A 25,211-nucleotide genomic window follows, 5' to 3' on the forward strand; every position below is an offset into this window, starting at 1 on the left:
GTGAAACATAACCCCTTCAGCGCCCCCTGTGGTTAACTCCCAAACTGCAACTGTCATTTTCACAATAAACAATGCAATTTAAATGCATTTTTTGCTGTGAAAATGACAATGGTCCCAAAAATGTGTCAACATTGTCCGAAGTGTCCGCCATAATGTCGCAGTCACGAAAAAAATCGCTGATCGCCGCCATTGGTAGTAAAAAAAAAAAATGCAATAAAACTATGCCCTACTTTGTAAACGCTATAAATTTTGCGCAAACCAATCGATAAACGCTTATTGCGATTTTTTTTCTCTCCAAAAATAGGTAGAAGAATACGTATCGGCCTAAACTGAGGAAAAAAAATGTTATATATTTTTTTGGGGGATATTTATCGTAGCAAAAAGTAAAAAATATTGAATTTTTTTCAAAATTGTCACTCTATTTTTGTTTATAGCGCAAAAAATAAAAACCGCAGAGGTGATTAAATACCACCAAAAGAAAGCTCTATTTGTGGGGAAAAAGGGACGCCAATTTTGTTTGGGAGCCACGTTGCACGACCGCGCAATTGTCTGTTAAAGCGACGCAGTGCCGAATCGCAAAACCTGGCCTGGGCATTTAGCTGCCTAAAGGTCCGGGGCTTAAGTGGTTAAACATAACTTCGTTTCTGAACTTCTTTGTTTTGGTTTCTTTGTATGTATTGATTGCATGGGTTGTTATTGACGTGGTGAAAATTTCATGTCAAAAGCACCTTTATAAATATATTTACCTAGACAAACGGTGACGGCTTCAATACTTATTTTACCCGCTGTATATTTCCTCTGTGTCTTTAGCTGCTTGTCTGGAGTTCCGCTTTAACCTAAATATTTCCACTGGGAAAGAAAATGTGTTCATGTTTTGTGGGCAGAATTAATAACTGTGAAAATCTCCTGACTATGTGGCATTAAGCACATCAGCAAACGTCATGGTAGGAAGTGAATGAGACCAGCAGGTGTCTCTTTCAATAGGGTGCTCAGTATACTGCAGTAGTGTGCTCTGCTGAAGAGCCGGCTTTGAGCTGGATCAGACAAGAGGGCCGATGTGTTCTGTCTCATCATTTCTTCATTTACTAGGCACACAAAGATCCAAAGCAATTGCCAACTACCGAACTGCCAAGAAAAGCAACACAGGAGCATGCTTCAATATCTGGCTAATAGATGAAGACAAATTCGCTCATCTTTAAACCTCCAACTCAAAATTTTCATAAGTGCTACCTTGCGTATTCTTCACATTTCAATTCTAATAAAAAAAGAAAATTATCACATTTTTTTAAAAGGACAATTTTCAGGTATTTTTCCTTGAGTTCTTACATTCCAGATTTAGTGCCCAAAGAACTGTGCAAACGGTCCCTCCCCAGATGCATATGTAGCGCCTGTGTACTTTTCAGTACAGGTGGTATGTCAAATTTAGTAGGATGAGAGAGTTACTTGCTTTCGTCCATGTTGATTTATCTAAATTTGGCTGTTGCCAGCCCTGAACTGTTCCCTGGGTCATTCTGTGCTCCGGAGATGTAGTTCCATCTTTGGATGACAGGTGGCGCCAGAGAGGTCCAGGCGGAGGCGCCCTTTTGCCCAGCAGCCAATCAGAGGAGTGTTTCACTTGCGGGGCTTGCTGGGGAGGGGTATTTCTGTGGCAGACGCCGTTTTCCGGGGGTTCTTCGCGGGTTCCAGGTGCGGCACCCACCTTTAGGGTGTGCGCGCATTACAGGCCCCGGCGGTATGGCCTACCAGGCCGGGGCGCACGTGCTACGCGGAGTTCCTGACTCTGGGCCCTCATGGCCCGGAGCAACTAATGCTGCCAAGGGGCCCCAGTGACTTACTGGGTCCCCCATCTTTATTAAGAAGATCCCAAGCAAGTTATGCTGTTCGGTGGGGAGTCGGTCTGAGGAGAACCCGGAGGCAGGTGATCCAATAGGGCTTAGACCATCCATCGGGGATCTCGGTGGCCCCAAGCTATCAAGTCTACCTGAGGGGGATTCAGGCAAAACCGTGTTTACTGGGAGGATTCGCTCTATCATCCATATTCACAAGTATTGGACCTGTGGCAGAGGCAGAGGCAAAAGTCTAAGTCTTATTAGAGCCAAGTCGGTGGCAGAGACTTGTTCCTTCCCAGCAGTTCCGAGTGACACCCTGGCTGCCAGGTCTGTGAGAGGGACCTGTCCAGGGGCACTTTACCCACTCTGGCTGGAGTGGCAACGAAGCAAGATTAATCATTGGAGGCAGGACTGCTTCTTCTATCCATAGCCTGAATCTGCAAAGTTCTCTCCTTTTCACCAACCTATTCTATCTACCTCAAGTTGACTGTTTGTCATGTTTGACCCCAAATAAAAGCACAGAAAACGTCAATCAATTGTTTGGACATTCCGTCATTGCTCTCAGCATCGTCATCACCCCTAGACACATCACAGAGGTAACACAACTATGCCGATCCCAATCTACTCAGCGGCTCCTGAGGGGGCAGCGCTACACATACTTAGCCCAATCTATGGCCACATCGCAAAACCCATAGACGTCTATTTCTTAGGGGCATGCCTCTAATTTCTATGGTGGAGTATGTCACCTACTGCTATGATGCAGTTCTCTGGCTTTGGGGGGCCACAATTTCACTTGACACTAATATGAGGCCTACAAGACTCTTGACTTCCAGCTCCATTGGAGGAACTTGGCAGTGGAAGCAACAAATGTGGTCTTACAGGAAGCGTGGTGATGTGTCCAACCGTTAGTCCAAGGAGCAGATGGCAGTGGAGTGTGGCACACTACTCTTAACCCATATACAGTGGAACCTCGGATTGCGAGTAATGCGATTAACAAGCGTTTCGCAATACGAGCACTGTATTTTAAGAAATTGTAACTCGGTTTGCGAATGTTCTCTTGCAAAACGAGCACGATTCAGTCCAAAGCGTTGTGCAGTACCACTTTTGGCCTGAGGTGGGGGGTGCCGGAGCCGAGCAGAGCTGAATGTCGATGATCGCAGCCAATCGGCACCGTTCGGAAATGCACGGTAAGGCCCAAGGACCAGCACAGCTGACTTTGGTAAATCTCGGGAACTAAGTCTTTCCGAGATTTGCCAAGGTCAGCTGAGGTGTCCTCGGGCCTTTTCGCCCGTTTCCGAGACTCTTCGGTGCCCCTTGCCTCTGCCTGCATGCGGTATTGCATGCCATTGAAGTCCATTCGGAACAAATTATTTTCGTTTCCATTGACTTCAATGGGGAAACTCTCTTTGATATGCGAGTACTTTGGATTACGATCATTCTCCTGGAACGGATATGCTTGTAATCCGAGGTTCTATTGTAGAGTGCAGTAGAAGCGGATGGGTAACGTTGCAAACCTCTGGCTGATAAAATAGGGTGTGAAATAACTTATAACCAATCCAAAGAGTGTATTAGTACACAGTACATACTACAGCGTTCCTAGGAGAAGTGCAGAGTCATTTAGTCCATTGAAACTTTCATCTGTATCCATAGACCATGGATATGCAATTAGCGGACCTCCAGCTGTTGCAGAACTACAAGTCATGAGGCATAGCAAGACTCTGACAGCCACAAGCATGACACCCAGATACAGAGGCAGGATAGAACTTGTAGTTTTACAACAGCTGGAGGTCCGCTAATTGCATATCCCTGCCATAGACCATCAATAGGGTAGAGGAAGGGGTGAGGCAACTTGATGGATGAAAGAGTAATCGATGGATGGCTGAGCAGGAGAAGAGACTGAGATTGGAACCTCTGCAGCTCCCGTAAAAGATCTGGGTAGGATCACCTCAATGTAGAAGAAAATGAACAGCGGGGTGCTGAGGTCAATATCAAATAAAAAACTCACTGTATTAAAATAAGCATTAGACAGCATAGAGGGAGCACCTGAGACCAAGCAGCTGTGATCAGTGTGAGGCTGTAGGTATCACTGAACAAACAGAGACCGAGGATAACAGAGAGCCAGCCAGCTCAAGGTATGGATATTGACGGCTGCGGCTGCGTTCTCAGCTGCACACGAGGATGACAGCTGTCAAAATGCCTGATGGATGTCCAGAGAGCATGACGCGTTTCCAGGGACTTCACCCTTTTTCTCAAATGATATTTCACAACTTCTTGGCCCCTCAGGTGTTCCCCATCCATGCTGTTTAATGTTAACTTCAATGTAAGTGTGCAGCTTATTTTAATAAAGTGATTTTGTATTTGATACTGACCTCACTGCCCTGCTGTTCGTTTTCTTCTACTGTGAATTAACTCATGTCTTAGGCTGGCCATAAACAGAGCAAATTTCTTTCCTGCAACCATGGGTTGCAGGAAAGAATTTGGCTTGATTCCTCCATCAATACAGACAGTGTTGATGCGGGAATCCCTCCTGCCGGAGGGAGGGTGGGTGAAGTCGTCCCCGGCGGGAGAAGACAGTGATAGTGGCTATAGCAGCCACTAGAGATAATTAACCACTTACCCCCCGGACCATATTGCTGCCCAAAGACCAGAGTACTTTTTGCGATTCGGGACTGCGTCGCTTTAACAGACAATTGCGCGGTCGTGCGACATGGCTCCCAAACAAAATTGGCGTCCTTTTTTCCCCACAAATAGAGCTTTCTTTTGGTGGTATTTGATCACCTCTGCGGTTTTTAGTTTTTGCGCTATAAACAAAAATAGAGCGACAATTTTGAAAAAAAATAATATTTTTTACATTTTGCTATAATAAATATCCCCCAAAAATATATAAAAAAACATTTTTTTTCCTCAGTTTAAGCCGATACGTTTTCTTCTACATATTTTTCGTAAAAAAAAATCGCAATAAGCGTTTATTGATTGGTTTGCGCAAAAGTTATAGCGTTTACAAAATAGGGGGTATTTTTATGTCATTTTTATGTCATTTTTTTTACTAGTAATCGCAGCGATCAGCGATTTTTTTTTCGGTACTGCGACATTATGGCGGACACTTCGGACACTTTTGACACATTTTTGGGACCATTGGCATTTTTATAGCGATCAGTGCTATAAAAATGCATTGGATTACTATAAAAATGCCACTGGCAGTGAAGGGGTTAACACTAGGGGGCGGGGAAGGGGTTAAGTATGCCTGGGTGTGTTCTTACTGTGGGGGGGGGGTGGCCTCACTAGGGGAAACACTGATCCTCGGTTCCTACATTGTATGAACAGAAGATCAGCATTTCCCCTGCTGACAGGACCGGGAGCTGGGTGTTTACACACACAGCTCCCGGGCCCCGCTCTGTACCGAGCGATCGCATGTGCCCGGCGGGCACACGCATGGGAGTCGGGGGGGCGCGCGCCTCCGGCGGCGCAGGCGCGCCCCCTAGTGGCGGCTGGGAGAGAGGACGTCATATTACGTGCTCTCGCCCAGCAGAGCCACCTTGTGGACGTATAACTGCGGTGCGCGGTCGGCAAGTGGTTAAAGGTAAAACCTTGCATGCGGTTGTACCCAAGTTGATCGATTGATCAACTTGGTATATTCAGCCTGCCCATACACGGTTCGAATCTCGACAGGAACAAAGCCGAAATTCCAACCGTTTATGGGCCTGTCTTAGTCTCCAGTGATTAAGGAAACCTAAAGAACCCTTTAAACAAGCGAGTCAGTATGATATCAATCTCGGCTTAGATATCCTTAAAATATGATGGTTAACTGGTTGCCGACCAGCCGCCGTTGTTTTACGGCTGCAGGTCTGCTCCCCTGTGCGAGAGCCCGTAGCTATACGTCGGCTCTCGCGCAGGCCACTAGGGGCGCGTGCACCCCCCGCTCACCCCCGACTCCCGTGCGAGTGCCCGGTGGGCGGGATTGCCGCCGGGCACACTCGATCGCTCGTTACAGAGCGAGGACCGGGAGCTGTGTGTGTAAACACACAGCTCCCGGTCCTGTCAGGGAGAGAAATGCTGATCTTCTGTTCATACAATGTATGAACAGAAGATCAGTAATTTCCCCATGTCAGTTCACCCCCCCTACAGTTAGAACACACCCAGGGAACATATTTAACCACTTCCCCGCCCCCTAGTGTTAACCCCTTCACTGCCAGTGGCATTTTTATAGTAATCCAATGCATTTTTATAGCGCTGATCGCTATAAAAATGCCAATGGTCCCAAAAGTGTGCGAAGTGTCCGCCATAATGTCGAGGTACCGAAAAAAAAAACGCTGATCGCCGCCATTACTAGTAAAAAAAAAAATATTAATAAAAATGCCATAAAAATACCCCCTATTTTGTAAACGCTATAACTTTTGCGCAAACCAATCAATAAACGCTTATTGCGATTTTGTAGAAGAATACGTATCGGCCTAAACTAAGGACATTTTTTTTTTATATATATATTTTTGGGGGATATTTATTATAGCAAAAAGTACAAAATACTAATTATTTTCAAAATTGTCGCTCTATTTTTGTTTATTGTCAAAAAACTAAAAACCGCAGAGGTGATCAAATACCACCAAAAGAAAGCTCTATCTGTGGGGAAAAAAGGACGCCAATTTTGTTTGGGAGCCACGTCGCACGACCGCGCAATTGTCAGTTAAAGCGACGCAGTGCCGAATCGCAAAAAGTGCTCTGGTCTTTGACCAGCAATATGGTCCGGGGTTAAAGTGGTTAATATGAATACTTCCAGCTGTAGTCATGAATGTAAATAAACTCTTAACATTTAATGTCTTTAGCAAATCTGTGATATTTCCTCCGATATACCTTTTTAGATACCCTCATAAAGCTTTCTTGCTATATAAAGATACGATCTTGTTTTGCAAAGGTGGTGGGGCCCACTTTTGCCTTACAGCATTTTAGATGTATTAGGATGGTTGGATGATATGTTATTTTTTTCAGTTACCTGTACGTAGTATACTTCTTTTGCATGTATATAGTTAAGTGAGAGTAAGTGGGATTGGTTTGTAAGTAATAAGTATCCTGTTCTCTTTACAGGGATCTAAAACTGGACAATATTCTGCTGGACGCAGAAGGCCATTGTAAATTGGCTGACTTTGGGATGTGTAAGGAGGGAATTTTAAATGGTGTCACTACAACGACGTTCTGTGGTACCCCCGACTACATTGCTCCAGAGGTAGGTCATTTGCCACCCCCTCGGATGATGGATTTAGTATTCTGTAGCCTTTGACCTCATGCACTCTGGATGTTTTGCTGACTCTCCTAGACTCCTTTCCTCCTGGCGCTTATAAGTTAGTTTAACACGCTTGGATGTTCATTGAATTGGCCAGAATGATTAATTCTGGCCATTGAAATTAATACCCAAGTGCTTACAGGGTTGTAAAGGTAAAACAAAAATCCCTAAATGGCTTCCTTTACCTTAGTGCAGTCCTCCTTCACTTACCTCATCCTTCCATTTTGCTTTTAAATGTCCTAATTTCTTCTGAGAAATCCTCCCTTCCTGTTCTTCTGTCTGTAACTCCACACAGTAATGCAAGGCTTTCTCCCTGGTGTGGAGAAAGCCTCTTGAGGGGGCGAGCAGGCAAGTCAGGACACTCTACTTTGCAGATAAAGAAAGGAGCTGTGTGTTAGAGGGCGTCCTGACACTCCTGCTCGCCCCCTCAAGAGGCTTTCTCCACACCAGGGAGAAAGCCTTGCATTACTGTGTGGAGTTACAGACAGAAGAACAGGAAGTGAGGATCTCTCAGAAGAAATAAGGACATTTAAAAGCAAAATGGAAGGATGAGGTAAGTGAAGGAGGACTGCACTAAGGTAAAGGAAGCTATTTAGGGGGAAAAAAAATATTTTTACAACCCCTTTAAAGCGGGAGTTAACACGAAAAACAATTTCTAACATTCGATTGAGGCTCATTTTGTGAAGGGGAATCGGGTGTTTTTTTTTAAATCGAAGCAGTACTTACCATTTTAGAGATAGATCTTATCTGCCGCTTCCGGGTATGGTCTTCGGGACTGGGCGTTCCTATTTGATTGACAGGCTTCCGACGGTCGCATACATCGCGTCACGAGTAGCCATCCGGGGACCTCTCGGTCCTTTAATAATAATAAAAAAAATATATATATATATATATATATATATATATATATATATATGTGTGTGTGTGTGTGTATGTATATATATATATATATATATATATATATATATATATATATATATATATATATATATATATATATATATATATATAAAATAAAAAAATATATAAAAATGTATTTTTTTATAAAAAAAAAAGGGGGTGTTTTCATCCCGGGCCCTGGGGATCTCCGGGCCCCTGGGGACCCCCGTACCCCTAAGAAAAAAAAATGTCTCTTTAATAAAAAATAAAATAAAAATATATTAAAAACAATATATATATATTTTTATAAAAAATAAATAAAAGGGGAGTTGTCATCTGGGGCCCTGTGGGCCTCCGGGCCCGCTACAACAGGGCCAGTTGTACTGGCTTATCAGCGGCCCTGGCCGCACTCCTTAAAACAATGTCTTAATTGTACAAATGAAATCCAATAAACAACCGAAGAGATGAAGTGAACAACAGGAAAAAGGTGGCCGACATGTTTTACATCATGTGATGCTTACTCGTAGCTGCTAAAGTATCCTCTTTAGGTTGTTTAATGAACCCTGATAGCGTAGCCAGTAGGACAATGTCAGGGAGGTTAGGGGAACTCCATAGTCTTGGTGTAAAGTTTCAGGACAACACTTTTAAATTGGGGTGGCAGGCATTGAGTGACCATCAAAGTAGAAATATTGGTACATTAAGTTAGAATTTTTCCTAGCATTCCCAAATGTATTTGTATCCATATTTAAATAATAGGGATACATTTGGTTTCAACTGAATTTCTCTTTGTCATTCCAGATATTACAGGAATTGGAATATGGGCCCTCTGTTGATTGGTGGGCGCTAGGTGTCCTGATGTATGAGATGATGGCAGGTCAACCTCCTTTCGAAGCTGACAATGAAGATGACCTCTTTGAATCCATCCTTCATGATGACGTTCTGTACCCAGTTTGGTTGAGTAAAGAAGCCGTCAGCATTTTAAAATCTGTAAGTTTTCCTCAAATTTGACGTTTTTATTTTCTTTTAATTTTTTTCATGCTTCCCAAAAACTGAGATTGACTAATACCGAAAAGTTGCCCACTGGGAGTTCAAGCTCAGTTCACGGTGGCACTGCTAAGATAATGGGGCCTGGGATGAATTACATTGCTTGTGGGAAAGGAACATAACGTTTGCCTTCTGTGCAGTTGTGTGCTGGATAAACCTGAGCATCAGAGAATTGTTTTATACGGAAATATCCAACAAAGCTCATCTCTGTTATCTTTCTGACAGTTTACACTTCGATGTGCCTGCCAGTCTGCGGGACACAATAAAAGACAGTTATTCATACCCTGTTTGTCCTGAATCTCTCCTACCGCTGTGTCAGATGTGCTGCAATTATTACAGTTCCTGCTACAAACATCTTGCGTACTATATATTTTGGGTTATAATGTAATAAATATTTTACTGCAGTATGTCCGCAGTCCCTGACCAACTTGTACTGTACAGCAGGTTTGCAGCGCCAGACCCCTTTGGCAGAATGCTTGAAATCCCTAAAAATATCTGAAGTACTTCTGTACCTCCTTCAGTCCCAGATTGTCTACCAAAGACTGGCCACAGTCCCCGAGTGTCTCCCAGAGACTGGCCACAGTCCCCGAGTGTCTCCCAGAGACTGGCCACAGTCCCCGAGTGTCTCCCACAGGCTGGCCACAGTCCCCGAGTGTCTCCCACAGGCTGGCCACAGTCCCCGAGCGTGTGCCAGAGGCTGGCCACAGTCCCCGAGCGTGTGCCAGAGGCTGGCCACAGTCCCCGAGCGTGTGCCAGAGGCTGGCCACAGTCCCCGAGCGTGTGCCAGAGGCTGGCCACAGTCCCTGAGCGTGTGCCAGAGGCTGGCCACAGTCCCCGAGCGTGTGCCAGAGGCTGGCCACAGTCCCCGAGCGTGTGCCAGAGGCTGGCCACAGTCCCCGAGCGTGTGCCAGAGGCTGGCCACAGTCCCCGAGCGTGTGCCAGAGGCTGGCCACAGTCCCCGAGCGTGTGCCAGAGGCTGGCCACAGTCCCCGAGCGTGTGCCAGAGGCTGGCCACACTCCCCGAGCGTGTGCCAGAGGCTGGCCACACTCCCCGAGCGTGTGCCCAGAGGCTGGCCACACTCCCCGAGTGCCTCCCACAGAGTCAATGGGAATGTAGATACTTGAGGACGGAATGCAAGACTTGGAAACCTTTGTAGAATGAGCTTTACAAATCTGGCCACATGGGTGTCTGTAAAATGTACATACTGCAATCACTTCCTTCAATCTTTTTTCATCTCCATTTGATAGATCAATATCAGTGGCGGCCGGTGGTAAATTTCTTTTTGGGGGGGGGGGGGGGGCGGCAAACCGTACCACCTCTTAACCTCCCTCCCCCCCCCAAGTCAGGTGGGTCTGGTGCACCAACCCCATCTATGGTGGGCAGCGCTTCTCCCAGGCTTCACCTGCGGCTTCCCTTGCTTGGTGGCGGCTTTCCCTTCCCCTGCTCTCCACGGGCATCGCGGCGGCTTCCGTTTCCTCTCTTCTCCTTAGAGAAAGGGATATCACTGCTCCAGGCAGGTCAAAACGAATGTAAAAGCCTCTCCTCCAGATTAGAAGCCCCAGGTGCTGGCAATGCATGCAACAATGCAAATGGGAAAAAATTCTGGACAGCTGCACTCCAAAAAAAAAGTTTTTGCCTTTATTCAAAAACTGGATTTAAAAATACATGCCACAGCAGATCAGAACGGACAGAAGAGCTGATGCGTTTTACGCTTACAAACCGTGCTTAGTCATAGCTATGACCTAGCACTGTTTGTTAGTGTGAAACGCATCGATCTTCTGTCCGTTCTGATCTGCTGTCCGTTCTGATCTGCTGTGGCATGTATTTTTAAATGTATTTTTTGAATAAAGGCAAAAACATTTTTTTTCCCATTTGCATTCTTCCCTTCTCCTTGGTGGCCAATTGGGATTCTTATCTGTTCGGTCAATCAGAAAATGGGTCTCAGACCTGCTTCTGATTGGCCGGATTGAGGATCAGTATTTCAATAGTAAATATTACCCACTTCCCGCCCGGCCTATAGCAGATTGACAGCTGAGAAGTGGTTCTGTTATCCTCACTGGGCGTCATATCACTTCCCATCGTGAGCCCACGCATGTGCGGCAGGTCAGTCTGACAGAGGCTTCTTACCACGTGATCAGCTGTGACCAATCACAGCTGATCATCGCGTGAACCAGGAAGTGCTGGTAAGTCCTCGGTTCGTGCTGACAGGGAGAGCCAATCGACAGCTCTCCCTGTCAGAGGGGGGGCTCTGTGCTGATAATCGGCAGATTGATTATCAGCACAGCCCCTATCAGATGTGGCCATTGTAGTGATATAAAATGTATGGAGTCCGGTTAGATAATTGATATTTAGTATGTAGATTATAGATTTGTTGTTTCGCAGCAACACACAGGCTCTCCAGAGAATGCATTTTAATTTAACTTCCAATAACCAACAAAGTCCAAAGTCCACAGACGATACAATATCCAACAGAGTATATAATTCAAAGTCTCTTCCTAGACCTGTGACAAGACTAAACTGAATGCCAGCTTGAATGTCTCAAAATACTGGTCTCACACTGGAGGGAGGGGTTCTTCCAGGTCGACCAAATGTTTCCCTGAATGAATACCCCCTCAAGTCTAATTACCATCAATAAATAAAAAAATAACCAAATAATAACCATCAATAAATAATTCCTAGGTAGTCTTTCATAAGATTAACACATCTAAGGGTCTTCAGCCATCCCTTTGATATGTGTTTGGCTACTAACCCCTTTGGTCACAAACACTCTTTGATGTGTAATCTTGAATGCCTGTATGTAACACATATATATATCATGCCATACATATAACACAATATTTTAAATACCTACACATATTACAACAGCCATCACCTGCCAATTGGTGCCAAACAGCTGCCAGTCAGTGCCCCCTTAAAAAAAAAATCTCAGTGCCTGCCAGAGTTCCCATCAGAGCCCACCAAAGTGCCAATAAGTGCCCAGCAGTAACACCTGTCAGTACCTCCTCATCAGTGCCATTAGTGTCCATCAGTGCCACCTATGCCCATCAATTCTACATATCAGTGCCGCCTAATCAGCGCCTGTCGGTTTAGGAGAAAACAACATTTTATGACGGAAACTAAGAAAAAAACTATTTTTTTCTGTCTTTTTTTAGTTTGTTTAGCAAAAAATAAAAACCCCAGAGGTAATCAAATACCACCAAAAGAAATCTCTATTGGTGGGAAGAAAATTATATGATCGTTTGGGTACAGTGTTACATGACCATGCAATTGTCATTCAAAGTGCGACAGCAGTGAAAACTGAAAATAGACTTGGGCAGGAAGGGGCGAAAATGCCCGCTATTGAAGTAGTTAAAGTGGAGTTTCCATCCCCAAATATTTTTTTTTTCATTTTTGTGCTCATTAGACCTAAAAAAGAAAAAAAAATGTTTTTACTCATCTGGAAATGCCTGTTGCTATGTAGTCCCACGAAATCTGCCTTTGGAATCGCCTACGATCCTGACATCATCTCCCTCTAATGCTCCTGGGAAATGTGTGTCATCATTTCCCAGGATGCAGTGCGCTACCCAATGATCACTCCCAATCCAAGACTTCCAGGAAGTAAGTGCTTGTGGGCTTCACAATGCCCACAAGCAAAATGACAACGTGTGTGGACATAGTTTTATAAACGATCTTTTTTGAATAACTATGCGGAGCGGCGGCGGATTGTAAAATAGTAAGTGACCGGATTTATATTATAAAAACACATGATGAAAGGACATACATTTAAAAAATGCTAATTGTGGTTGGAACAATGCTTTAAATCACTGTTGTAACACCTGGATGGGCTCCTGGCGCAATGCCCTATTTTGAAGCCTATTAGAGACTCTGCTTCAAAAAACACCCCCGCCGCTGTTATTCATGCGCCCAGGCATCCTGAAAGGGGCCGGACGCATTAATAGGGGGTGGCGCTGTCCTGCAAAATAGTGGCCGTGGATAGAGGGGGTGGCGCTCCGGCACCCCTAATGGACGGGCTGCCACTGATCAATATAGATTTGCCCTTCACTTGCCACTGCCAGCTCCTTTTCCTCCAGTGATCGGAGTTCATCATATTACTAGATTCTTGGACTTTTAAATAATTGCATGCAACGGAAGCCTAAAGAACAGATTGGAAGTCGGAACTTTTTTGGTTCTCATGGCTTTTAAAGAAAAGAGGGTTATAGCTAGAATGCATATTTATTTGTTGGAAACCGCATTAAACGGTAAAGACCGGTTGTTTTATTTTTATATTGAATTGGAAAAGTCATAAATCTATCCAGTAATGTTTTATCAGTTAGAGAGGAAGAATTACAACTTCCACTAAACCATTTTCAACGAATGAAAACCTTGAATGTGGGTCAAAACATTCCCCGGAGGGATCCTTCCGTGGTTTAAATTGGTTAATGTAATCACGTCGGGCCTGATTCTAATTATGACGTTTCTTGAGTTGTTTTGGTACCCTGATGATTGTTCTGGAACTGTTCACACAAACAACACAGAAGTGTAGACTTACTAAAGACACATAGGCTGTTTTACTTTGCAAGGGAATTTTCCCCAGAGCTCGGTGAATGTGGTGGAATTTCACTTTGCAAAGAATACCCAATCATGTGCACGTTAAATTAAACAGTATTTTTGCTTGCACGTGATTGGATGATGGAAGTCAGCAAAGCTTCATCTCATTTACTAAGCTCTGTGGAAAATTCACATGCAAAGTGCATCTTCCCTTACAAAGTGACCAGTCTGTTTGCCCTTAGTGAATTAACCCCATTGTGTTCACTTCTTGCAACCTTGAGTATGGATTTATTGAAGTTGATCTACTAAAGGCAAATGTTCACTTTGCAAGGCAAGTCACACTTTGCAAGGGAATTTCCCCAGCTTAAAGAATAATCCAACATTTCATATTCCTGATGTGTGCCTGCTGTACCATGTACTTGTAGGAGAAAGTCTCCTGTTCTCTTTATATTGCTTCCAATAAAAACTGATCATGCTAGTCAAGGGAGCACAGCAAGGTCAGTTTTCTGACTGTGCTGGGAACTCCATCTGCTCTCCTTTAATAATTAAGGTGTCTCTATTAGTGTTCCCCTTACATCTGGTGTCCCCATCAGAGTGTACCTTTACATTTAGTGTCCCCCCTTACATCTGGTGTCTCCACCAGAGACCCCCTTACATCAGATGTGCCAACAGAGCACCCCTTACATCTGGTGTTTCAACCAGAACCCCCCTTACATCAGGTGTCTCCACCAGAGCCCCCCCTTACATCTGGTGCCTCCCACCAGAGCCCCCCCTTAACATCTGGTGCCTCCCACCAGAGCCCCCCCTTTACATCTGGTGCCTCCCACCAGAGCCCCCCCTTTACATCTGGTGCCTCCCACCAGAGCCCCCCCTTTACATCTGGTGCCTCCCACCAGAGCCCCCCCTTTACATCTGGTGCCTCCCACCAGAGCCCCCCCTTTACATCTGGTGCCTCCCACCAGAGCCCCCCCTTTACATCTGGTGCCTCCCACCAGGGCCCCCCCTTTACATCTGGTGCCTCCCACCAGAGCCCCCCCTTACATCTGGTGCCTCCCACCAGAGCCCCCCCTTACATCTGGTGCCTCCCACCAGAGCCCCCCCTTTACATCTGGTGCCTCCCACCAGAGCCCCCCCCTTACATCTGGTGCCTCCCACCAGAGCCCCCCCTTACATCTGGTGCCTCCCACCAGAGCCCCCCCTTACATCTGGTGCCTCCCACCAGAGCCCCCCCCTTTACATCTGGTGCCTCCCACCAGAGCCCCCCCTTTACTTCTGGTGCCTCCCACCAGAGCCCCCCCTTTACATCTGGTGCCTCCCACCAGAGCCCCCCCTTTACATCTGGTGCCTCCCACCAGAGCCCCCCCTTTACATCTGGTGCCTCCCACCAGAGCCCCCCCTTTACATCTGGTGCCTCCCACCAGAGCCCCCCCTTACATCTGGTGCCTCCCACCAGAGCCCCCCCTTTACATCTGGTGCCTCCCACCAGAGCCCCCCCCCTTTACATCTGGTGCCTTCCACCAGAGCCCCCTTACATCTGATGTGCCCACCAGAGCCCCCTTACATCTGGTGCCTCCCATCAGAGCCCCCCCTTACATCTGATGTGCCCACCAGAGCCCCCTTACATCAGATGTGCCCACCAGAGCCCCCTTACATCAGATGTGCCCACCAGAGCCCCCTTACATCAGATGTGCCCACCAGAGCCCCCTTACATCTGGTGCCTCCCATCAGAGCCCCCCCTTACATCTGATGTGCCCACCAGAGCCCCCTTACATCAGATGTGCCCACCAGAGCCCCCTTACATCAGATGTGCCCACCAGAGCCCCCTTACATCTGGTGCCTCCCATCAGAGCCCCCCCTTACATCTGATGTGCCCACCAGAGCCCCCTTACATCAGATGTGCCACCAGAGCACTCCTTACATATAGATTTTTTTAAATTAAGATATTGTTTAGTGTCACTTTAATGAGCATATAACCCTTTGAGTCTAGGGGTGGGGGAGGGGGGATTTTTTTTGCCTGGAGTGGAACGGTAAGTGTAAGAAGCTTGTATATACTGAGCAATTAGTAGAAGCGTTTGTACATAATTCCAGACTTATTTGTTGCGTTTGTTTTTTCTGTAACCATCTACAGATGCGCATGTTTGTGTTATAAATGATGTATTTGTAAAATCCACAATGAGATAATTGTTTTTGTAATTTAAACTGGGTAGAATAGGAACCCTACCCTGTAAAGCCGGGGAAAGAATGCCATCTCGGTGCCAGTTTGCCTTTCCGACATGTTCTCAGATATGAGGTTGCGTAATAGTCTGACTTTAGTTTCCGAATATTAATTGAGTCCCAGCAGGTAAAAATAAAATAACACACACGTGAATGTGATCTGCTGGGACAAGAAAGGGAATAACCAAAAATCAATGCGCAGAGCACATAAACAAAAGGATTACTACTGAAATATGACTCAAAGCCTGTGACTATGGAGGACACCTGGAGTTTGATACGGGGCCAAAACACAAGGTAATCGTCCTGTCCAAGGCCGGGGGAAGGGGAACTGGCCTTAACCCTTTCGCTGCCAGAGGCCTTTTTGAGTTTAACATTTTTTTTATTTTAGGCCTGAAGATTACTTAGAACCCTCAAACATAGTGGGGCAGATTTACAAAGATCTGCACCGGCGCAGCGTATCTGAGATACGCTACGCCGCCGTAACTTACCTGGCTTTGGTTTGAATCCAGACAGAATTTGCGCCGTAAGTTACGGCGGCGTAGTGTATCGAGCGCGGAATTAAAATGCGGCGAGTAGGGAGTGTGTTTCATTTAAAAGAAGTGTGTCACCGCACCTAACGAACTGCGCATGCCCCGTCCGTCAAAACTCCCAGGGTGCATTGCTCCAAATGACGTCGCAAGGACGTCATTGTTTTCGGCATGAACGTAAATGGCGTCCAGCCCCATTCACGGACGACTTACGCCAACGAAGAAAATTTTTCAAAATTATACGCGGGAACGATGGCCATACTTAACATTGAGTACGCCACCAGATAGCAGCTTAAACTATACGCCGGAAAAAGCCAAACGGAAACTACGTAAAAGATTGCGACGGCCGCTCGTACGTTCGTGGATCGTCGGAAATAGCTAATTTGCATACTCGCCATGGATTACGCAAAATTTGAAATTACGCGGCGTATCAACAGATACGCCGGCGTAATTTCTTTGAGGATCTGCCCCAGTATATTTTATAAAGACATGGATGAGCGAGTTTGGCGTGGAGGAACCTGACTGGCCTGCACAACCCTGACCTTAGCCCAATAGAACACCTTTGGGATGACTGCGAGCCAGGCCTTTCTCGCCCAATATCAGTGCCTGACCTCACAAATGCACTTCTGGAAGAATGGTCAGACATTCCCATAGACACACTCCTAAACCTTGTGGACGGCCTTCCCAGAAGACTTGAAGCTGTTATAGCTGCAAACGGTGGGCCAACTCAATATTGAACCCTATGGACTAAGACCACACCTCCCAACTTTTTGAGATGGGAATGCCTATCAGCAAAAGTATGCAGGCATAGGACACACCCCGTGCCATACACCCATAACCACTTAAGACCCGGACCATTATGCTGATTAAGGACCTTGCCCCTTAAAGGCGATTCGGCACTGCGTCGCTTTAACTGGCAATTGCGTGGTCGTTCGACGTGGCTCCCAAACAAAATTGGCATCCTTTTTTCCCCACAAATAGAGTTTTCTTTTGGTGGTATTTGACCACCTCTGCGGTTTTTATTTTTTGCGTTCTAAACAAAAATAGAGTGACAATTTTGAAAAAAATGCAATATTTTTTACTTTTTGCTATAATATCCCCAAAAAAGATATAAAAAAACATTTTTTTTTCCTCAGTTTAGGCCGATACGTATTCTTCTACCTTATTTTGGTAAAAAAAATCGCAATAAGCGGTTTATCGATTGGTTTGCGCAAAATTTATAGCGTTTACAAAATAGGGGATAGTTTTATGGCATTTTTATTAATAATTTTTTTTTTTTACTACTAATGGCGGCGATCAACGTTTTTTTTTTTTTCGTGACTGTGACATTATGCGCTGGGAAAACACATCTTGATAGATTAAAAAGTGCATTTTATATAAATCTATATAGATCAAAATGAGGGACAAATGAGGAGGAATGAGGGACATTGCTCCAAATCAGGGACAGTCCCAGAGCAGCGATTTGAGTTCCCCTATAGCAAGCTGCTTGCTGTGGGGGCAGGAGGGAGGAGCCAGGAGGGGCCGGCGAGGGACCTGAGAAGAGGAGGATCTGGGCTGTTCTGTGCAAAACCACAGAGAAGGTAAAAATAACATATTTGTTATTACAAAACAAAACTTTAATATCACTTTAAGAACTACTATTTAATTATAAATTAAAGTATAACTGAAGGCAAAACATTTTTGGGTTTTGGATAGAGGGGAGAGGGATTTGTGTACTGGACAGTTTTCTCACCCTGTAGGCATCCTAGGGTGGGAAAGAGACAATCATGGAAGAAAAGGGAACAGAGAAGCTTAAAGCGACACTAAAGTTAAAATATAATTTTTTTTTAAATAACAAACATGTTATACTTGCCTCCATTGTGTGGCTCGTTTTGCACACAGTGGCCCGATCCACGTCTTCTGGGGTCCCTCGGCGGCTGTCATGGCTCCCCCTCCGCAAGAGCTTTCCACCTTAATCCGAGCAAGCTCGCATGGTAGAAAGCTCTTGCGGGCGCGCTCCCATGATACAGGGGTGGGCAAAGCCGCCAACTGTATCACTCAGCCCTGCCCCCCGGCACATCGCGTCATTGGATGTGATTGACAGCAGCGCCAGCCAATGCCTGCGCTGCTATCAATTCGTTCAACCTAGCCAATCAACGGCCAGGCTGGGAACCGAAGAGGATGACAGGGACGAGCGCGGGACTTTCGAGGGGTGAGGTAAGTAAAACGGGGGGCTCGGGGGGGCGGTGGTGTCGGATGTTTTTTCACCTTGATGCATTGGATGCATTAAAGCCCTTTCACACTGGAAACGCCTATAGCGGAGCGTTAAAATAGCGGTAAAACACCGCGTTTTCAATTCATTTCAATAGAGAGGAGCGTTTTTGGAACGTTTTTTTTCAGCGCTCAAAAGCTGCTCCAAAGATGCTGCTTGCAGGACTTTTCTCAACGCTCCTCCAGCGCAACGCCTCAGTGTGATAGGGTTAATTGAGATGCATGGGGAGCGTTTTATGAGCGTTTTAATAGCTCTATTTTTACCGCAAAAACTCACCAGTGTGAAAGGGCTCTTAAGGTGAAAAACATTTTCCTTTACAAGCCCTTTATGTTCAGTTTTGAGTCATGTTTCTGGTCGTTCTTGCTGCCACACTTCTGTTCCTGATGGGCCCCTCTTTTTCGTTGTGTCCCCTGTGAAGTAGCGCAGTTTTCACCGGTAAGATGTCCATTCCTGCAGAAAAATCTTGTACTGGCTAATGACCGCATTTCTGGAAAGGGTCATAAACCTGGAGATCCAGCATTGTCTGTAGATCCATTGGCCTATGGCAGCCAGCAATGTTATAATGACTCCAGACAGAGTTGAAGCCGTGCCTGGTATTCTTTGACTTTCTAAAGCCAGGTCATTTAGTTCTGAGACTGAATAGGAGCAGACATAAATAATTGAATGAAGACAATAATTGTAATAAAATGAAAAGCCTGGAATGCCTCGAATTTCATTGTCTGATCATTATTAATAGCTGTGATGCTGTGATCTTAGTCACATAGGCCAGCAATGTTGTTCTGTTCTACAGGAAAGGCAGAGGAAGCGGGGAGGCGTCTGTGCAGTTTACTGGAGAATGCTAGCTGGGGATTAGACTTGGAAAACTTGATTTCCTCACATTGTACTAGCAGACTTTGGTTTTAATTCTTGCGTACTTCAGGCAGAAACCCCTTTAAAGCCACGTTTACCTTTATTTTTTTCTTTTACCTATGACATAGTTGCCTAACGTTTTTTTTTTTTCATATTCTCAAGCAGTATTTATTAGCCTGCTTACCACCCCTTGTGATTCTTCTTTTTGATCCACTTTCTTGGAAATACCCCTTTTTTGTGATTCATCTTTGGATTCCCCACTCCTGGGATGACATCTTTCTTGGGATTCTTCTTTGGGCCCCCCTTTTGGGAATTTCCTTTTTCTTGGGTTTCTTTTTGGGATCCTCTCTCTTTAGCCTTTAGCCTTTTCTGGGGATTCTTTTAGAGTTCACCTTTCTTGGGATTACCGTTGTCTGGGTACTTTTCTTTGGCTTTCCTCTTTTGGAATTACCACTTTCTTGTGATTATTTGGGTTACCCTCTCTTGGGATTACCCCTTATTTTGGGATTCTTCTTTGGGTTACCCTCTCTTGAGACTATCCCTTTCTTGTGGGATTCTTCTTTGGGATCACCTCTCTCAGGATAACCATTTTCTTGGCATTGTTTTTGGGTTCCCCTCTTGGGATCCCCACTTTCTTGGGATTCGTCTTTGGATCACCTCTATTGACATTATCTCTTTCTTGTGATACTTCATGGGGATCCCCTCTTGGGATAACCTTTTTCTTAGGATTCTTCTTTGGGCCCCTGTCTCTTGGGAATTCCCTTTTTTCTTGGGTTTATTTTTGGGATACCCGCTCTTGAAATTACCCTTTTCTCGGGATTCTTTTTGAGTTCACCTTTTTTGGGATTACCACTGTCTTGGCTTTCTTCTTTGGATTCACCTCGTTTGGGATTATCCCTTTCTTGTGATTATTTGGGTTTGCCTCCTTTGGAATTACCCCTTTTTGGGATTCCTCTTTGGGTTAACCTCTTGGGATTACACCTTTCTTGGCATTCTTGTTTAGGTTTATCTCTTTTGGGTTTACCCTTTTCTTGGAATTCTTGTTTGGGATCCCCTCTTTTGAGATTACCATTTTATTTGGGTTCCCCTCTCTTGATTACCCTTTTTCTTGTAAAAATGTTTGGGTTCCCCTTTCCTGAGATTACAACTTTCCTGGTGTTGTTCCTTAGGTTCCTCTCTTTTGGGAGTACCCCTTTCTTGGGATTTTTCTTTGGGTTCACCTCTTTTGGGATTACCTATTTCTTGGGATTCTTCTTTAGGATCATCTCTCTCAGGATGACCCTTTTCTTTGGATTCTTTTTAGATTTCCTTCTCTTGGGATTACCTCTGTTTTGGGATTCATCTTTGGTTCCCCTTTTTTGAGATTACCCGCTTTTTGGGATTCTTTTGTTGTTCCACTCTCTTGATTACCCTTTTCTTGGTATTCTTCACCCCTCTTGTGATTATTTTTCTTTGTATTCTTCTTTGGGTACCCCTCTTTTGGGATTACTTCCTTCTTGTGATTCCTTTTTTTCTAGCCTTTTATACTTCTTCACAATTTACACATTATTATACAGTAGGTAATTATATATGCACAGTATAAGTGGGACACCTGTATGTATAACTAGAATCGGTGTAATTATAATGCCCAGTTATGCACAGTGCCGCTCTTAGCAACCCTGAAACAGAAACTACGTATATAGAGAAATCAGAATTGTGTTGCTCAGTTTTGTATGTTCTTGTTTTTCTGTTACAATAGAAGACTTGTGTTTGTTAGTTTTGGAACGTAGTGGAGAATCTGTCATTTTTTGTGTCTCCAGTGGGAGATTTCCTTTAACGTTTTGCCTCAGTGACGATGGTCAGATCTTTGCAGTTTGGTACACATGAATCAATGAAAACCAGTTAATATGGGGCATATAGGTGCCATGCCCCCCCCCCCCCCAAATTAGTAATAAAAAAATTAAAGGGAGTGTTCAGGGCTCAAACGATGCGCCTGCACACACTCCCATTCTACAATGATTTGTCCCTTTGGCTCCTGTGCTGTTTTTAATTAGTTAGGAGGAGGACAGTGGGCGGTGCTTTTTGCAGTACTGCAGCGTCGCTTCTGGTTCCCCTCCACCACTCACTGTGCTGTGGACTGTGTGTGGTGGATTAAGGAAGGCCTGAGCGACGCCTCTGTGATTCCGGCTAACGGTAAGTGCCGGCGCCGTGGCCCTCAGGCTCAGTCTTCACTCTTAATTCTGTCTCTCTCTACTCTGACAGCCCCTCCACTTTGCACACACTTTCCTGCTCTTCTCTGTCATTCTCCACTCAGTGTAGACTGGGCCCAGGACAGGGCGGATGACTGATCGCGCGGCTGGACTGGAGTATTAGGGTGTCGGTGAGTGTGCCACTGCCACATCATGTCTCGCCGGCTGCAAATACATTTTGGGGATTTCTGCCATGTACTGACTACTGAGGGTCAATCAGGAGGTGTCACTTGTCAGTCTCCCTGGATGTGTGTGTGTATATATAGCTGTATACACTACACAGATAATATACACAAATTGTGAGTGCATCTGTCCTGTGTAGTGTATACATTGATATACACCCACCTGCTTCCTTCCTGTATATAGAGACCTTCCTCCATTATCATTGACTGCAGATATACATCACCTGTCCTAGTACTGTATAAATAGCTGTATTCAGAACAGATGTATATCTGCAGTCAGAGAAAGGTCTCTATATACAGGAAGGAAGGTGGGTGTATATAGCCGTATACAGCACAGATGATGTATACCTGCATACCCTGATATGTGAGGCTGAGCTATATACCCTGATCTGTAATACTGAGCTATATACCCTGATCTGTAATACTGAGCTATATACCCTGATCTGTGAGGCTGAGCTACCTTCCCTGATCTGTGAGGCTGAGCTGCATACCCTGATCTGTGAGGCTGAGCTGTATACTCCGATTTGTGAGGCTGAGCTGTATACTCCGATTTGTGAGTCTGAATTGTATACTCCGATTTGTGAGGCTGAGTTGTATACTCCGATTTGTGAGGCTGAGTTGTATACTCCGATTTGTGAGGCTGAGTTGTATACTCCGATTTGTGAGGCTGAGCTGTATACTCCGATTTGTGAGGCTGAGCTGTATACTCCGATTTGTGAGGCTGAGCTGTATACTCCGATTTGTGAGGCTGAGCTGTATACCCCCTTAGGTTCTCATTCTTTACCCTCCTATTGGAGAGATTCTTGTACTTCCTTTTCCAGAGACGGTGGTCACCAGAGCAGGCAGGGGTTCTAATATTTCCTCTCTTAATACCGGTACCAAAAAACAAAAATTTGGGGCTCAAATTGCATATTGCCTACTAATCTGTCACCCTTCCTAAAAAAAGTTATACTACAAAATACTTGCTAATGTTACACTGTTATCCTGGTTTACCTTTTGGATAAGCAAATATTGTCCAAATACAAGAGGTATATTTAGTCTTGCATGAATCTTGATGTGTTTTGTATATTTCTTCCAGATCTCTGCAGTCATCTAGTGTGAGAAGCTTTAGTATGTAAATGGAGCTTAAAGTCTTACTAAACACACAACAGTCAAATCACTCTGTATATGCAGTAATGCATGCTTGTATCACTCACTGTGGAACCTAAGGGGTTAATCCCCTGCATTGTGTAAAAAGGCTGTTTGATCCTTAATGTCACGTTGCGGCCGGTTGGTGCACGTTAAATTTATAATCCACAAGTGGCAATCAGTGAAAGAAGTTAAACAACAAAATATCTGGAACAGCAAACGTTGGTAAACTGATCGTTCGTCAGCATCAGTCACTTCTATAAAACACCTAAGCAGTTAAGTTTCAGCTGGAGGCCAAACGTGTGTCTACGGCCTGTGTGGAAGCACTAGGGTGTCTGTCTTAAGTGGAAGTCAAAAAGCTGAGCCTGTGCTCTCTTACCCGGCAGGCCGATCCGCCTGAGTTCTCCTGAGAAGGCGCGTTGGTAAAACACTGCTCCACAGCACAAGGGTCCCGGACAAGGGTGGCTCCACTGTTTCAGTTGTCAGCTGGGCTTCCTCTTCGATCTCCAGGAACATGGGCTGGATACTGGAGTCTTGCTTCCTTCCGGAAGGCTGGTCTCTCGGCGAATCTAGGCCCCAGGCTTCTGGCCTAATCACACCGCTGGGCTGTCAGCAGCTCCGCAGAGGAGAAGATGCAGGTCCCGAGAGACCAAAATCAGCCGCGCCCTTTCTTTAAGTAACCTCCCCCATAAGTCTGTACGGAGGTGTCACATGTTCCAATGTCGCAGGACATTGTGGGATGTGTAGTCTGTTTCTCCTAAGAGTCAATGGAGTCCATATCTCCCGCTACTTGCAATCCCACAATGCATAACTCCTTAAAGGTAACTTACATATGTACAAGCGTAGATAAAGTCCAGTAGGGATGGCCTGTCATTAGACTCTGACAGGACGACCCCGCTACATTTATATTTACTAAAATAATTGCATTTCCATGTTCTGTGTACTATGGGAGAAAAGATATAGTGAATGCAGGGACCTGGGTTTAGTAATACTTTAAGACGCTAACAGATTTCCATAAAACCTTTGCACTCTGTTCTATACAGTTTTGCAAGTCACATATGAAAATGTTTGTATCTTGTTCATGCAACATGCTATGACAAGTTCACTAACACTATGACTTGTTTTTCCTTTCCACAGTTCATGACGAAGAATCCCAACAAGCGGCTAGGATGTGTGCCATCCCAGGGCCTGGAGGAGGCCATTAAACAACACCCGTTTTTCAAAGAAATCGACTGGGTACTACTAGAGCAGCGAAAAATCAAACCCCCATTTAAACCCAGAATTGTAAGTAGTACTACAGTGTGGTGCATGCTGCTAATATGGGCTGTAAAACAAACAGTCTTATGTAGATCACTGCATTAAAGTTGTTACAGAGCTGATGCTTCACCATTTATACGTACATTTATAGCACAGATTGCGTGAGTCAAAATTTGCATTCAGTTGTAAAAGCACACGGTTTTTTACCTTCATGTATTCTATGCATGAAGGTAAAAAAACTTCTGTGTGCAGCAGCACACCCAGCCCCCTTAATACCTGAGCCCCCTCTCGATCTGGTGATGTCCAGGAGAGCCTGGCCTCCCTGGGGACTCACACTCCTGATTGGCTATTGGCAACAGTGGGAGCCATTGGCTCTAGCTGCTGCAATCACAGCCAGTGATCCAATAATGAGAAGGAGGAGGCGGGGGCAAGTCAGGGCTTTGTGTGTGAATGGACACATAGAGCAGCGGCTCAGCTTGGGTGCCCCCATAGCAGGCTGCTTGCTGTGGGGGCACCCGACATGAGGCAGGAGCCAGGAAGAGTGGGCATGGGACCCTGAAGAGAGGAGGATCCGGGTCACTCTGTGTAAAAACCACTGCACAGAGCAGGTATAGTAAGTATAGCATGTTTGTTATTTTAATGAAAAACATTTTTTTTTAAAGCTTTACAATCACTTTAAACTAAAATGCAGTTTGCCTGAATCTAAAATGTTTTTCATTTTAAATGGAGAGTTGTTAGAACTCTGCTATTTTTTTTTTTTTTTTTTGCCATCTGTGTCCTTTGGGGGTATTTCCTTTTACGTCTTGTTGGCAGATGCAGCAGGAAATGGGAGGCAGTCTCTCAAAAGTGAAGGAAATCCCCTCTGATTTTATATTTGTCACTGGAACAAGTGTCCCCATTGGAAGATTCCCCTCTGTTCCTGTCCTGCTGATAACTCCTAATTGTTGGATTTCCCCTTACTATTCTGTCTCTGTTACAATGGTCCCAGAACAAAAAAAGTCAATGCCCCTAAGTGGGCAC

General features: G+C 45.1%; 1 protein-coding gene across 1 annotated transcript in view; it reads left to right on the plus strand.

The window, feature by feature from the left end:
- The window catches only part of PRKCE (protein kinase C epsilon), a 491,004-nt gene that overhangs the window by 444,997 nt on the left and 20,796 nt on the right, over nt 1-25,211 (plus strand). Inside the window, exons 12-14 of the mRNA XM_040351558.1 lie at nt 6,909-7,047; nt 8,782-8,970; nt 24,072-24,218. Of these exons, the coding sequence (XP_040207492.1) occupies nt 6,909-7,047; nt 8,782-8,970; nt 24,072-24,218 (475 nt within the window). The remainder of the gene's footprint in view (nt 1-6,908; nt 7,048-8,781; nt 8,971-24,071; nt 24,219-25,211) is intronic.

This window comes from Rana temporaria, chromosome 4, assembly GCF_905171775.1.
Source record: "Rana temporaria chromosome 4, aRanTem1.1, whole genome shotgun sequence".
Classification (NCBI taxonomy): domain Eukaryota; kingdom Metazoa; phylum Chordata; class Amphibia; order Anura; family Ranidae; genus Rana; species Rana temporaria.